At 41.9% G+C, this 15,385-nt stretch overlaps 1 protein-coding gene across 17 annotated transcripts in view; it reads right to left on the reverse strand.

Annotated features, from left to right (window-relative positions):
- MPHOSPH9 (M-phase phosphoprotein 9) overlaps nucleotides 1–15,385 on the reverse strand; it is an 83,223-nt gene that overhangs the window by 36,340 nt on the left and 31,498 nt on the right. For 10 of the 17 annotated variants that reach the window (XM_015153064.3, XM_077955587.1, XM_077955588.1 and 7 more), the window contains 5 exons: nucleotides 14,207–14,332; nucleotides 13,580–14,040; nucleotides 13,119–13,274; nucleotides 8,912–8,999; nucleotides 5,366–5,581 (listed from right to left, as the gene is read on the reverse strand). In XM_015153064.3, the coding sequence (XP_015008550.3) occupies nucleotides 5,366–5,581; nucleotides 8,912–8,999; nucleotides 13,119–13,274; nucleotides 13,580–14,040; nucleotides 14,207–14,332 (1,047 nt within the window). The remainder of the gene's footprint in view (nucleotides 1–5,365; nucleotides 5,582–8,911; nucleotides 9,000–13,118; nucleotides 13,275–13,579; nucleotides 14,041–14,206; nucleotides 14,333–15,385) is intronic. The other 7 variants (XM_077955599.1, XM_077955598.1, XM_077955590.1 and 4 more) reach the window with 1 other exon arrangement.

The following is a 15,385-nucleotide window of genomic DNA, read 5'->3' on the forward strand; positions in this document are numbered from 1 at the left end:
TGGGAGGCAGAGGTTGCAGTGAGCCGAGATAGCGCCACTGCACTCCTGCATGGACAACAAGAGCAAAACTCCATCTCAATAAAAGAAAAGAAAAGAAAAGAAATAGTAAACATAAAAGTAAATAATTAGCCAGGTGTGGTGACATACGCCTATAGTCCTAGCTACTCAGAGGGGTGAGGCAGGAGGATTACTTGAGCCCAGAATGTCAAGGCTCCAGTAAACTATAATCAAGCCACTGCACTCCAGCTTGAATGACAGAGTAAGACCCTGTCTCAAAAAAATAGAATGTGGTACAAGTGATGCTGTACAGTTTCCAAGGCAAGGTCATAAAAGGCAATGTAGCTGCTGGGATGCTCTTTCAGGACACTTGTCTTTAGTAGTAAGCCATCATGTTGCAAAGAAACCCAACCTAACCACACAGAGAGGAACTATGGCCTTAGCTGACAGCCACCATTCATGACGGAACACGCCCTTCAGAAGATTCCAACACCCAGTCCTTAAGTTTCTAGCTGAGGTCCTAGATACTGCAGAGCAGGCAGGCTGTCCCTGCTGGGCCCAGTACAAGCTCCTAAACAACAGAGTTCATGAGCAGAATATGTCAAGATTTGAGGTTATGAGTTTTAGAGCTATGGCAGCTAGAACAATACCCTAGAGGTGCTTGCACACATTGGCATAGGGAGCCACATAGTAGAAATGTTCATAGTAGTGTTGCTCCTAACAGCAGTGACAAACTGGCAAAAGGAAAGTGGATAAATATACTGTGGAAGAGCCACATGATGGACGACACAGGAACGAACACAAATGAAGTTGTGCTACTACTACATGTATTCAGTTAGGCAAATCTCGCAAGTGAAAAAAGTTGCAAAACAGTAAAGACGGTATTAAGGCCAGGCGCGGTGGCTCAGGTCTGTAATCCCAGCACTTCGGGAGGCCAAGGTGGGTGGATTGCGAGGTCAGGAGATCGAGATCATCCTGACTAACACGGTGGGGGGGGAAAAAAAAAAACAGTAAAGACAGTATTAACAGCATTATTATTTTTTTTTTTTTGAGACGGAGTCTCATTCTGTCACCCAGGCTGGAGTGCAGAGGCGCAATCTCGGCTCACTGCAAGCTCTGCCTCCCAGGTTCACATCATTCTCCTGCCTCAGCCTCCTGAGTCTCAATCTCCTGACCTCGTGATCCACTTGCCTTGGCCTCCCGAAGTGCTGGGATTACAGGTGTGAGTTACCGCGCCCGGCCCAGTACTGATAGCATTTATAAAAGTTTCAAGATATGCCAAAGAAGTAACACTAATTAAGGATACATACACACACATATGACCATACAAAGACAAGGGAATGATATTTACACAATTTAGATCAGTTACTCCCAGGAAGACAGAATTGATCAGAAAAGGGTACACAGGGGATGTCAACCACATTTGTAGTATTTTATTTCTTAAGATGGGTGGTGAATTCATACGTATGTTACATTATTCTTTATATATTTTTATGTACCTAAAATATTTCAAATGTAAATGTTTAAATTGAAATGAATCAATAAAAGCTGAATGTGTCAACATGGCAAATCTCAGAAACAATGTTGAAAGGGAAAAAAACAGGTTGCGGCAGGATATATGCAATGCAATACAATTCATACATAGCTCAAGAACACATAAAACATTACTAAACATTGTTTACAAACACATGCACATGTAGTAGAAGCAAAAAGAACTGCATGAGGATAACACAGCATATTTAACAAAGTGGGTACCTCTAGGGTGGAAAAGAGAGGAATAGAAGACAGTGTTTCATTCTATCTAGAGAAGACTAGAACGGTATTCGTTATATTATTCTCTATACTTTTCTGTATGCTTGAAGTGTTAGATATGATAAATGCAAAGTCAGTGTATCACTGGCTACATTAATACAATTTCAGCTAAAAACAACGCATTCTAGCTATCCTTTGCTGCTTCATTGCTACTCAAACGTAATTGTGGTGAGTTTGTGAATAATTAGAAACAATGACATCCCAGGCTGTGCGTGGTGGCTAACGCCTGTAATCTCAGCACTTTGGGAGGCTGAGGCAGGCAGATTACTTGAGGTCGGGAGTTCGAGACCAGCCTGACCAACATGGAGAAACCCCGTCTCTACTAAAAATACAAAATTATCTGGGCATAGTAGTGCAAGCCTGAAATCCCAGCTATTTAGGAGGCTGAGGCAGAAGAATCGCTTGAACCTGGGAGGCGAAGGTTGCGGTGAGCCAAGATTGCGCCATTGCACTCTAGCCTGGGCAACAAGAGTGAAACTTTGTCTCAAAAAAAAAAAAAAGAAAAAAAGAAAGAAACAATGACATCCCAGTAGCAATGAATATACTTAGTACCAGTTCAAGTGATTCTCCTGCCTCAGCACCCCGAGTAGCTGGGACTACAGGCATGCACCACCATGCCTAGCTAATGTTTTGTACTTTTAGTAGAAGTGAGGGTTTCACCACATTGGCCAGGCTGGTCTCAAACTCCTGACCCCAGGTGATCTGCCCGCCTCAGCCACCCAAAGTGCTGGGATCATAGGTGTGAGCCATCACACTCGGCCTAGTAGCAGATCTTAAGGTCTGAATACCATTTTCCATGAAAAAGAACCACAACTCAACAGAAAAAATGACTGATTCTAGGCTGGGGCTTTGAAAAGTACAAGATGAGCCTGGAACACAGTGCTGTGCCAGGAAATATGGACATGCTCAAAGAATGACAAAAGCATGTCAAAAAGATACGGGACCAGCCTGATGTGTGTCCCACTGGCCAAACTTGGGACACCATGAGTATCAAAATAATCGTGGTAAAGAACTGTAATTCACTGAGTAAAATAAGAATCCATCAATCTTATTTACTGATATAACAAAGTAAAGGACATGCGCTTTAGTAGTAGGATCCTAGCTACTCAGAAGGCTAAGGCAGAAGGATTGTTTACTCCAGCCTGGACTACAAAGCAAGGACTTGTCTCTAAAGGCAAATAATAGATAAGTCAAGGAAAGAGGGAAGCTCCTTTCAGTCAAATGCGGAAGGAATACAAAATTAGAAAAAAAACACCACAGTATGTGCTTCTTTGAGGCGAGACTCCTCAATGGAAGCTAAAACTAGGAGGTAAAAGCTTGATGAGAAAAAGGCTGGGTGCAGTGGCACATGCCTGTAATCCCTGCACTTTGAGAGGCTGAGGCGGGAGGAACGCGTGAGCCCACGAGTTTGAGACCAGCCTGAGCAACATGGCAAAACCCTGTCTCTACCAATGATACAAAAATTAGCCAAGTATGGTGGTGGGCACCTGTAATCCCAGGTACTCAGGAGGCTGAGGCAGGGGCATCACTTGCACCTGGGAGGCACAAGTTGCAGTGAGTCGAGATCATGCCATTGTACTCCAGCCTGGGCAACCAGGCAAGACTCCATCTCAAAAAAAAAAAAAAAAAAAAGTTAAATAATTGTCCAGGCATAGTGGCATGTGCCTGTGGTCCTAGCAACTTGGGAAGCCAAGGTGGAAGAATCACCTGAGCCCAGGGAGGTTGAGGCTTCAGTGAGCTGTGATCGCACCACTGCACTCCAGCCTGGGCAACAGAGTGAGACCCTGTCTCAAAAAAAAAAAAAAAAAAAGAAAGAAAAGAAAAGGAAGGGAAACGTAATATGTAATTACAGTATGCTACCACAGCTTAACTGTGAACAATATTTATACAGATGTAATAAATGATATATAATTTCCATTTTAAGACACCATTGATTATAAATCGCACCATTATTTTACAAATTACTAAAAGAAAAAAATACTGCTTCACGCCTATAATCTCAGCACTTTGGGAGGCCGAGGCGGGCAAATCAAGAGGTCAAGAGATCGAGACCAGCCTGGCCAGCATGGTGAAACCATGTCTCTACTGAAATACAAAAATTAGCTGGTGGCGTGCGCCTGTAGTCCCAGCTACTCAGGGGGTTGAGGGAGAATTGCTTGAACCTGGGAGGCAGAAGTTGCCGTGAGCCAAAATCATGCCACTGCACTCCAGCCTGGGCGACAGAGAGGGATTCTATCTCAAAAAATATATATATATACACACACACACACACACACACACACACGTATATATATACACACACACACAAACACACATACATGAATCACATGGGAAGGAGCAGAAGTGTCTGTGTTGCAGCAAATGGTGTAAGAAAGCCACACTGTGACCCTGCAGAGGAGAAAGTCAGTGTGTCTGAAACTGATGGAAAAAAATGAGAGAGCAATATAAGAATATTATTTGTAAACATGGAGGAAAATGCTAGAAGAAATAGCTAAAAGAGCTGAAAGTAACAGCCTCTAGGGTAGGATACTAAGAGGTAAGTAGGGAAGACTGCTGTTTTTCATGAGATGCAAATCTAAAGCAATTAGATAGAAAACTTCAACAGCCTAAATACTTCCAGATTACTTATGTATCATAATATCCTGAAAAGGGACGTTAAGAAAAATTTAGAAGCCAGGTGCAGTGGCACACACCTGTAGACCCAGCTACTCAGAAGGCTGAGAGGAGACTGCTTGAGCCCAGGGGCTTGAGGCCAGCCTGGACAACATGGTGAGACCCTGTCTCTAAGAACAAAAAGAAAGAAAAATTTACAAAAAAATAAGCAACCTGAAACCTAATCTAGTTTCACTGTTATACAAATCCAAATTTTAAGTGAAATTATACCAAAGTGAAAAAATATAATCAAACCTGCTCTAAATCTGGTTCATAGCATTTTATCCTGCCAGACACACAGATGTTAAGATAGCTTGAAAGTTGACCTGATGCAGACACAGGCTTTTTTTTTTTTTTTAAGTTGACCTGCTAGAAACAGAAAAGATCTGGGAGTGATGCCATCGTTCTAAGTATCTGACTTCTTGCTGCAAGGCAAGACCCAATTGGCTCCATTAGGAAGGTACATATTCACAGTTGCTGCAAAGTTATGTAAAACTAAAATAAAGGCCAGGTGTGGTGGCTCATGCCTATAATCCCAGCACTTTTGGAGGCCGAGGCAGGTGAATCACCTGAGGTCAGGAGTTCGAGACCAGCCCGGCCAACATGGGGAAACCCCAACTCTACTAACAATACAAAAATTATCTGGGCGCAGTGGTAGGCACCTGTAATTCTAGCTACTTGGGAAGCTGAGGTGAGAGGATCACTTGAGCCCAGAAGGTCAAAGCTGCAGTGAGTTGAGCTTGTGCCACTGCACTCCAGCCTGGGTGTCAGAGTGAGACTCTGTTTCAAAATAAATCAATAAATAATAAAATAAGCCTAGAAAGTCATAATCACTTGTAAGAGTATAATACCTAAATTACTTTTAGCCAATCACATCATTAAGTTACTATTATTCATTACTTACATCTTGAAACATTTTGTTCTCTTGTTTTAGTTCAGCTTCTTTATCATCTGAGAGTTTGTAAGCATTCTCAAATGCTTCTTCTAAATCTTGCAGTCTAGATTTTAGTCGAATGATGGTATTGTCTTTTTCTTTACTGCTTGTTCTCATTTCCTCAATTCGTTCCTGCAAAAGTTTGGAAGCACTGCTGGCTGCACTGAAGCGTTCTCTCAAATCATTCTACAAAACAAAGACAAACATTTTTTTTTCTTTTTTTGAGATGGGAGTCTCGCTCTGTTGCCCAAACTGGAGTACAATGGCGCAATCTTGGCCTACTGCAACCTCCACCTCCTGGGTTCAAACAATTCTCCTGCCTCAGTCTCCCGAGAGCTGGGATTACAGGTGCCCACCACCACTCCTGGCTAATTTTTTGTATTTTTGGTAGAGACAGGGTTTCACTATGTTGGCCAGGCTGGTCTCAAAAGCCTGACCTCAAGTAATCTACAGGTCTCAGCCTCCCAAAGTGCTGGGATTACAGGCATGAGCTACCATGCCCAGCCCAAAATTTATGAAAAATAAGATGCCTCAACAAGAGCTAATAAATTATGGGCATTAAAAAATGAACAAAACATAGAAATGGAAATAAATAAATCTATTTTGTTGTATTCTGAGATGGAGAGTCCAGAAAGAATAGTTCTACTGGAATACCAGCCCCTGACATTATCATACGGTATACAGGAAACTACCATCTATGGCACTTTGATTCTAGGACTCACCTAATAGCTCCTACAGTTCACTTTAATAAGGAAAAAATAACCACTGCTATTAGGGAAATTATTTTGAAAGCATAGCTGGACTTTGTTGCCCAACATCAACATTTAGGGAGGAGAAAAACATTTCATACCCTCTCACTATGAAAATACAGGAAATTCAAAACCCATCTGATATGTTAATATTCATTCAACAATCATTTCCGGAATACCCACTAGGTGCCAGGCACTAGGTTGCTAGAAATGTTAAGATTAACAAAAAAGACAATAGTCCCTAATATCATGAAGCTTCGGAGGAGAGGAACTAAAAAAGCAAACAGGCCAGGCACTGTGGCTCACAGCGGAAATCCCAGCACTTTGGGAGGACTGCTAGAGCCCAGGAGTTTAAGACCAGCCTGGGCCACATAGCCTGTCTTGACAAAAAATTTTAAAAATCAGTCGGGTGTGGTGGTGCGTGCCTATAGTCCCAACTACTCAGGAGGCTGAGGTGGAAGGATCACTTGAGCCCGAGAGGTTGAGACTCAAGTGGAGCCATGATGGCTCCACAGCACTCTAGCCTGGGCGACGAAGTGAGACCCTGTCTCCAAAAAAACAGGCAAAGATAAAGACAACATATAAAACAAAATAGGCTGGGTGCCTGTAACCCCAGCACTTGGGAAGGCTGAAGCGGGCAGATCACCTGAGGTCAGGAGTTCGAGACCAGCCTGGCCAAAATAGCGAAAACCTGTCTCTACTAAAAATACAAAAATTAGCTGGGCTTGGTGGCGGGCATCTGTAATACCAGCTATTCAGGAGGCTGAGGCAGGAGAATCCCTTGAACCAGGGAGGCGGAGGTTGTAGTGAGCCAAGATCACACCATTGCACTCCAGCCTGGGCAACAAGGGCGAGACTCTGTCTCAACAGAAAACCAAAACAGACGTTTTCCACCAAAATTTTGTTCATAAGGTTATATGTATCTCATACATATATACACTACTCTGTGATAGCTATTATGCATTTCATCTTCTAATAGATATTAAAAATAAAACTTGTAAACAGACTTTGAGAAACTTTTGACCCTTAAAAAGACTGCCTTACACAAAGGTAATACACAAAGATTGCCTTACAAAAGCGAATAACAAAGGTCTTTGTTCAGAAAGAAAAAAAGTTATGTGTAAAAAAATAAAACTTGGTAATGCGTGGGGGTAAAAAGTAATTTTAGCATAAAAAGTTTATGCACTTCTAGTTATATACCCAAGTAAACTAAAAACTTATGTGGCACATCAAATCTTGTAGACAAACACTCATAGCAATATAATTTAAATAGCAAGAAAGTATATAATCTAAACATTACCTGATGAATGTAAACAAAAATGGGGTATTATTCACAGAATGAAACATATTCAGCCATAAAAAGGAATGAATACTGATATGTTACAACATGGATGAACCTTGAAAATATTATACTAAGTGAAGAAGTCAGACACGAAAGGTCAGTCTAGGATTTCATTTATATCAATGTTCAGAAAAGGCAAATGCACAGAGAAAGAAAACTGAGTAGTGGTTGCCCGGGTGTGGAAGGACAGAATGAGGGGGGGTGACGGCTAAGGGGTGGGGATTTTTTTTTTTTTTTGAGGAAAATGTCCTAAAATTGATTATGGTGGATGCCCAACTCTAAATATACTAAAATTCGTGGAATTGTATACTTTAAAAGGGTAAGTTTTATGGTATGCAAATTATATCGCAAAAAATTTAAAAAACAATTTTTGAGACAGGGTCGTGCTCTCTTGCCCAGGCTACAGTGCTGTGGCACAATCATGGTCACTGCAGCCTCAACTTCCTGGGATTAAGTCATCCTCCTGCCTCAGTCTCCCAAGTAGCTGGGACGACAGCTGTGCACCACCATGCCCGGCTAATTTGTAGAGACAGAGGTCTCTGTATGTTACCCAGGCTGGTCTCGAACTCCTGGGCTCAAGCAATCCTCTTACCTCAGTCTCCCAAAGTGCTAGGATTACTAACATGAGCCACCACACCTGGCCAAAGGTAAGTTTTAAAAGGGTAAAGTTTAGGCCAGGTGCAGTGGCTCACACCTATAATCCCAGCACTTTGGGAGGCCGAGGCGGGTGGATCACAAGGTCAGGTGTTAGAGACCAGCCTGACTTACATGGCGAAACCCCGTCTCTACTAAAAATACAAAAATTAGCCCAGCGCAGTGGCATGCATCTGTAGTCCCAGCTACTAGGGACACTGAGGCAGGAGAATCACTTGAAACTGGGAGGCAAAGGTTGCAGTGAGCCAAAATCGCACAACTGCACTCCAGTCTGGGTGACAGAGTGAGACTCCGTCTCAAAAAAAAAAAAAAAAAAAAAAAAGGCACGGTGGCTCACGCCCGTAATCCCAGCACTTGGGAAGCCGAGGCAGGAGGATCACAAGGTCAGGAGATCGAGACCATCCTGGCTAACACGGTGAAACCCCATCTCTACTAAAAAATACAAAAAATTAGCCGGGCGTGGTGGCAGACTCCTGCAGTCCCAGCTACTTAGGACGCTAAGGCAATTGAGAATGGCGTGAACCTGGGAGGTGGAGCTTGCAGTGAGCCAAGATTGCGCCACTGCACTCCAGCCTGAACGACAGAGCGAGACTCCATCTCAAAAAAAAAAAAAAAAAAAAAAGGTAAAGTTTATAGTATTATATGAAGCCAACAGCACTAAAAATATAAGCTTCATAAGCCTTCCTTAAAAAGACAAGAAACATAACTGATGTTATCATGAAATAATTCATTTGTCTTACCAGAACTCCCCACCAAAAAAAGAGTACTTACCACTTCAATTTCCAGTAAGTTATTCTTATTTTCAAGTGTTCTCACGCGACTAGTAGCTTCATGCAAAGCACTATCTAATTGGCCACATCTAAAAACCATAAATTTAGTTTCAATTAGAAGATAAAATTATTACCTTTAAAATATTACATAAATCTAACCAATTATCTAATATATAACATAAGACAAATTCTCCAGTGTTAGCTAAGACTCAGGATGCCATTTTAGTAGAATATATCCAATGAATCTAATAATATAGTACGTAGAGAAAAGACTAAAATTGGCCAGGCACCGTGGCTCACACCTGTAATATCAACACTTTGGGAGGCTGAGGCAGGCAGATCACTTGAGGCCAGGAGTTCGAGATCAGCCTGACCAACATGGTGAAACCCCATCTCTACTAAAAATACAAAACATAGCTGGGCATTGTGGCACATGCCTGCAGTCTCAGCTACTCAGGAGGCTGAGGTGGGAGGGTGGCTTGAACCTGGGAGGCTGAGGTTGCAATGGGCTGAGATCACGCCACTGCACTCCAGCCTGAGTGACAGAGTGAGAATCTGTCTCGAAAAAAAAAAAAAGCCAAAATTATTTTTTAAAATATAAAAAAAAAGATGTACATAAAATAGCCTGGTTTAGTTATGAAAAAAATCTGTATCTACACGTATGCATTATGATTTCTGGAAAAATGCAAAAAATTAAATTTGGGATTTGGGACTAGAGGTTGGGGTAGGGAGATTTACTTTTTTTTTTTTTTTGGAGACAGGATCTCACTCTGTAACCCAGGCTCAAGTACAGTGGTGCAATCACGGTTCACTACAGCCTCAACCTTCTGGGCTCAAGCAAGTCTCCTGCCTCAGCCTCTTGAATATGCACCACCACATATAGCTAACTTGATTTTTTGTAGAGATGGGATCTCACTTTGTTGCCCAGGCTGGTCTCAAACTCCTGGACTCAAGCGATCCAATTTACTTTTCATATGTCCTTCTGTACTATTTCAAATTTAGCATGAATATAACTATTCTTATAATTAACTTCCTTTGTAAAGTTAATTATCACAGACCCTCAAAATAACAAAATACATAGAATTCAGTTACCATTTTGACTCAGTGTTTAACACAGTATGAATAATAAAAGCTTTATTTATTTAGCACTGACTATACACCAGGTCTTTAAGCACGTTCCATTTATCCTCACAATTCTGTCCATTAAGATTATCATTGGTCCCAGCTGGGCGTGGTGGCTCACGCCTGTAATCCCAGCCCTTTGGGAGGCCGGGGCGGGTGGATCACGAGGTCAGGAGATCGAGACCATCCTGGCTAACACGGTGAAACCCTGTCTCTACTAAAATACAAAAAATTAGCTGGGCATGGTGGTGGGCGCCTGTAGTCCCAGCTACTCGGGAGGCTGAGGCAGGAGAATGACGTGAACCTGGGAGGCGGAGCTTGCAGTAAGCCGAGATCACGCCACTGCACTCCAGCCTGGGCGACAAAGAGAGATTCCGTCTCAAAAAAAAAAAAAAAAAAGAAAGAAAAAACAGATTATCATTGGTCCCATTTTACAGTTGAGAAAACAAAAACAGTTCAGTTCCTCACTGAAAGTCACACAGGTTGTAAGCAGTCACACTGGGAGCGTAAGCTGGGCACTCAGAGTTCATGCTCCTAACCACTGTGCATTAATGCGGCTCAGACATGAAATACTGATAAGACTATTCTTTAAAAAAAAAAAAATCACTCAAATAGTTAAGTGTGTTAATTGTATTTGACTTTTTTCAGTACTATGGATTCTAATGTGCCAGGGGATCACTGTCCCAAGTTCCACATCCGTGACATAGTAATCTGATATCACAGCTGGCTAATGGCTGCATTTGTAACACCAGGGAAATTCTCCAATTTGCAATTTTAAGTTTGAAAAACAATCAGTGTATATGCTGATAACAATGGTTTTTTTGTTGTTGTTGTTGTTTTGGGGTTTTTTTTTTGTTTTTTTTGAGACGGAGTCTGGCTCTGTCGCCCAGGCTGGAGTGCAGTGGCCGGATCTCAGCTCACTGCAAGCTCCGCCTCCTGGGTTCAGGCCATTCTCCTGCCTCAGCCTCCCGAGTAGCTGGGACTACAGGCGCCCGCCACGACGCCTGGCTAGTTTTTTGTATTCTTTTTAGTAGAGACGGGGTTTCAACGTGTTAGCCAGGATGGTCTCGATCTCCTGACGTCGTGATCCGCCCATCTCGGCCTCCCAAAGTGCTGGGATTACAGGCTTGAGCCACCGTACCCGGCCAACAATAGTTTTTATCTTGGGGGAATCATTTCTCCAGTTCTAAATGACTGCCATTTATTTTGTTTCTCCTGTCCTCTGTAACACAGCTTTTTTTTTTTTAAAACCATAAGCCAGATCAAATCTTTTTTGGGAAGAGGAGAAAATAATGTACTGCTATTCATTTCACACAGTGATTACATCTACTCCAGTAACCAAGCCTGCCACTGTTAACTGCTATAACACAGCCATTTACTTAAAACCCTGGCTTCCAATTTGCTCCACCTATATTTGCTCATTGCTCTACATGCTCAAACATCTTCTAGTCATAAAAATATTTTAACTGGCTATAAGTTACTCTAGGTATCTTCTTTAGGACTCTGTGTTTAACCTTCAAAAGTTCACTGGTGGGCTTCTTTCATACTTGTTTTCCTACAGGAAGTAACTGCAGTCATCTTTGCTTTTTTTTTTTTTTTTTTTTTTGAAACTGAGTCTCACTCTGTCACCCAGGCTGGAATGCAGTGACACAATCTCGGCTCACTGCAACCTCCGCCTCCTGGGTTCAAGCGATTCTCCTGCCTCAGTCTCCTGAGTATCTGGGATTACAGGTGAGCACCACCACATCCAGCTACTTTTTGTATATTCAGTAGAGACAGGGTTTCAATATGTTGTCTAGGCTGGTCTTGAACTCCTGACCTCAAGCGATCTGCCTGCCTCTGCCTCCCAAGGTGCTGGGATTACAGGTGTGAGCTACCACACTCAGCCTCATCTTTGCCTTCTAAACAAAAACAATAACAAAAAACCCAACTTCCATAACCTGCTATCTACTGTTTTTGTCCTAAAAAACCTAAACCTGTCTCTTTTCTTTTGGTTTGGCTCTTTTTCAAATTACTTTTTCCTACCATCGTACCCCCACACCACCAAATGCAAAATGAAAGCTATAGAAACATTCAAGAATAAGACAGCCATGTTAACTGCCAGCAACCAAAACTACTTACAGTATAAAGGCTAGTTTTCCCATAACTTTGAAAGTTAAACTGTTAACCAGATGGAAGATGTTAGTTCCCTCCTAAGCTCTTTGAAGTGAGCTTTGTCTTTTCTCCTTAGAGAACTCCTTGCTATCAGTTAGATCTGCATCAATTTTCAATCTATTTAAGTCCTGTTTATTTATTTAGAGACAGGGTGTCGCTCTGTCACCCAGGCTGGAGTGCAGTGGCACAACCTCAATTCACCGCAGCCTCGACCTCCTGAGCTCAAGCAATCCTCTCACCTCAGCCTCCCCAGTAAGTGGGACCACGGGTACACGCCATCATGCCCAGCTAATGTTTTAATTTTTTGTAGAGACAGGGTTCCATTATGTTGCCCCGGTTGGTCTTGAACTCCTGAGCTCAAGACATCTGCCTGCCTCTGCCTCCCAAAGTGCTGGGTTACAGACATGAGCCACCATGCCTGACCAAGTCCCGTTTAACTGTAAAGTATGTTGCAAGGACTCTATTACTAATACTAGTGAAATCATCAAATTTTCTAAGTGATTCTAATGTAAGTGTGAAGCTATCCTGAATATAAGGTCATTCTCCCCTGTATTTCTTTGTGGGTTTTTTTGGAATGGGAACTACAGTATTTTAATGGGCCTATTAAAAAGGTTGAGAATTGCCACAGGACATAAGCCATAGACTTATTAGGAAGTCCATAGTACTATTCCTCCCATCAATGACATTACTCTGCATATACAAAATTCACTAAACTGTTTCAGTATTTTGCCCACGTGAAACAAATGGCTCCATGTCAGTTATTAGTGTATTATAAGAGGGGGGTTCATAGCTTCAAAAATACTTAGGCAAACATGACTGTTAAAATTTCAAATCCAAAGTATATGTTTTCAATGTGTTTTCTCACATTATACTTCTGTGAAAATAACACATCCAAGGTGGAGAAAACTTCACAGCTAAATTATAAATTTTACCTGTCCACAAGAATTTGATTGGTTATCTTCCAATCTTCAACTGCAGAGATTTCTTTTGCCTCCAGCTTCTGTTTCAAACTATTTATTTCTGATTCATAATAAGCTCGAAGATCCGCAATGTGTCGAGCATGCTTTTCCTTCAGGTTCTGCCTAATCCTTATTCGTTGAGAATAAAAAATATATATTAGGAAAGCTATCCTCAGTCTCCATCCCACAAGAAGAAACCAAGAACACAATGATTCTCATGGGCAAAAATATAGCATATTTCCTTTGCATACTACAAAATATATAGATTAATACACAAAAAGTTGACAATCGAGTGAAAGAGTTTTTATATGCTCCATCTTAAAAATGCTAAATCTCTAAGAATTTATGCAATACTGAAGTTCAATAAAGATCATTTTCAATCAGACATCACAGAAAATCTATTAACATTACAAGCCATTCACTGAAATACATACTTAGACAATATCACAGGATCTTCCAAGGAAGTCAATGAAATGCATTCTGGGACACTGTTGGCTGTACCTGGAAGCTGGGACTGACTGACTGAGGCCGAAGCGACCATGACAGTGTTTTCTTCATCTACAGTGTTGACCGAGATATCATTACTAGTAATGGTATATACTGACGGAAACGTGGAACTGGTCCTACTTTCGTTTTGGAATGTCTGATTTTTCCAAGAGTCCACCGGAGAAGCTTTTGTGTGTGAGGGATATTTTGGAAATCCAGGTAACTGAGAAGTGACATTACTTGCTTGTGAAAATGAGTCTATGTCAGAGGGACTAGACATACTAGGCTCTAGAACAGAGTCCGGGGAAAAGGATATTCTGTCATCAAGGGCATTCGGAAGGCCATGCGGTTGAATCCCTGAAATCTGCTGCTTTGGCTTCATGTGTAACGTAGGATCTAGAGTCAGAACCTAGAAACAAGACAACAAGGAAGTCTTACCCTCAGAACTCAGCTTTGTTTTGCTTGTTTTCAAGTGAGTAGGCTTTAGATCTCCTAGGGAAAATGAAGCTTGAGGTAAAAGTTAAGAGTCAGGAAGCATTGTTCATGTTCGCTCGGCAGAATGTGGACAACTTTACCTCTGGTGGATGATTTGGGTTGGAAGCAGAAGTGAGATTCCTCTCAGGTAACTGCTTGTTTTCCCTTTGTTTTTTATAATAAATATCCTTCAGTGACGGTAGCTTCATCTCATTACTAGTATTAGACTTAAAGATATGAAACAAAATTAAATGGTGTTATCAATAATGAAACAAATTAATGATATCAAAATAAGCACCATAAAAAGATTTTTGAAAGACTTTAAGCAAATTGAAAATGGAGACTGTCAGATTTGTAATACAAGCTTGGAAGTCATTATCTAGTATGATGAGTCTACCTCCAAATGGAAAGATGTTTGGATCTCCTAACTATTTAAGACACTAAGGGGATAATGTGAATGTTAATTATTTAGCAGCTTATGAATACTTCCAAATAATGAAATTCTTAGTAGTTCTCCCACTCAAAATAAGAACCAATTTTTTGAGTTTCTTTGACACAGCGTCTCACCCTGTTGCCCAGGCTGGAGTGCAGTGGTGTGATCACGGTTCACTGCAGCCTCAATCTCCCAGGCTAAGGTGATCTTCCTGCCTCAGCCCCCTAAGTTGCTGGGACTACACAAGTGCACCACCACACCCAGCTAATTTTTGTATTTTTTTTGTAGAGACAGGGTCTTGCCATGTTGCCCAGGCTAGTCTCAAACTCCTGAGCTCAAGCAATTCTCCCACCTTAGCTTCCCAAAGTGCTGGGATTACAGGCATGGGCCACCACGCCTAGCCAACAACCAAGTTTTGAGGTAAGAAAATACTTCATAGGCTGGGCACGGTGGCTCATGCCTGTAAATCCCAGCACTTCAGAAGGCCAGGGCGGGCAATCACTTGAGGTGATCAGCCTAGCCAACATGGAGAAACCCCGTCTCTACTAAAAATACAAAATTAGCCAGGCAAGGTGGTGCATGACTATAATCCCAGCTACAAGGGAGGCCGAGGCAGGAGAATTGCTTGAACCTGGAAGGTGGAGGGTGCAGCGAGCCAAGATCACGCCATTGCACTCCAGCCTGGGCAACAAGAGCGAAATTCGGTCTCAAAAAAAAGAAGGCCAGGTGTGGTGGCTCATGCCTGTAATCCCAGCACTTTGGGAGGCCAAGGTGGGCAGATCACAAGGTCAAGAGATCGAGACCATCCTGGCTAACACGGTGAAACCCCATCTCTACTAAAAATACA

Source organism: Macaca mulatta, chromosome 11, assembly GCF_049350105.2.
Source record: "Macaca mulatta isolate MMU2019108-1 chromosome 11, T2T-MMU8v2.0, whole genome shotgun sequence".
NCBI classification, from domain to species: Eukaryota; Metazoa; Chordata; class Mammalia; order Primates; family Cercopithecidae; genus Macaca; species Macaca mulatta.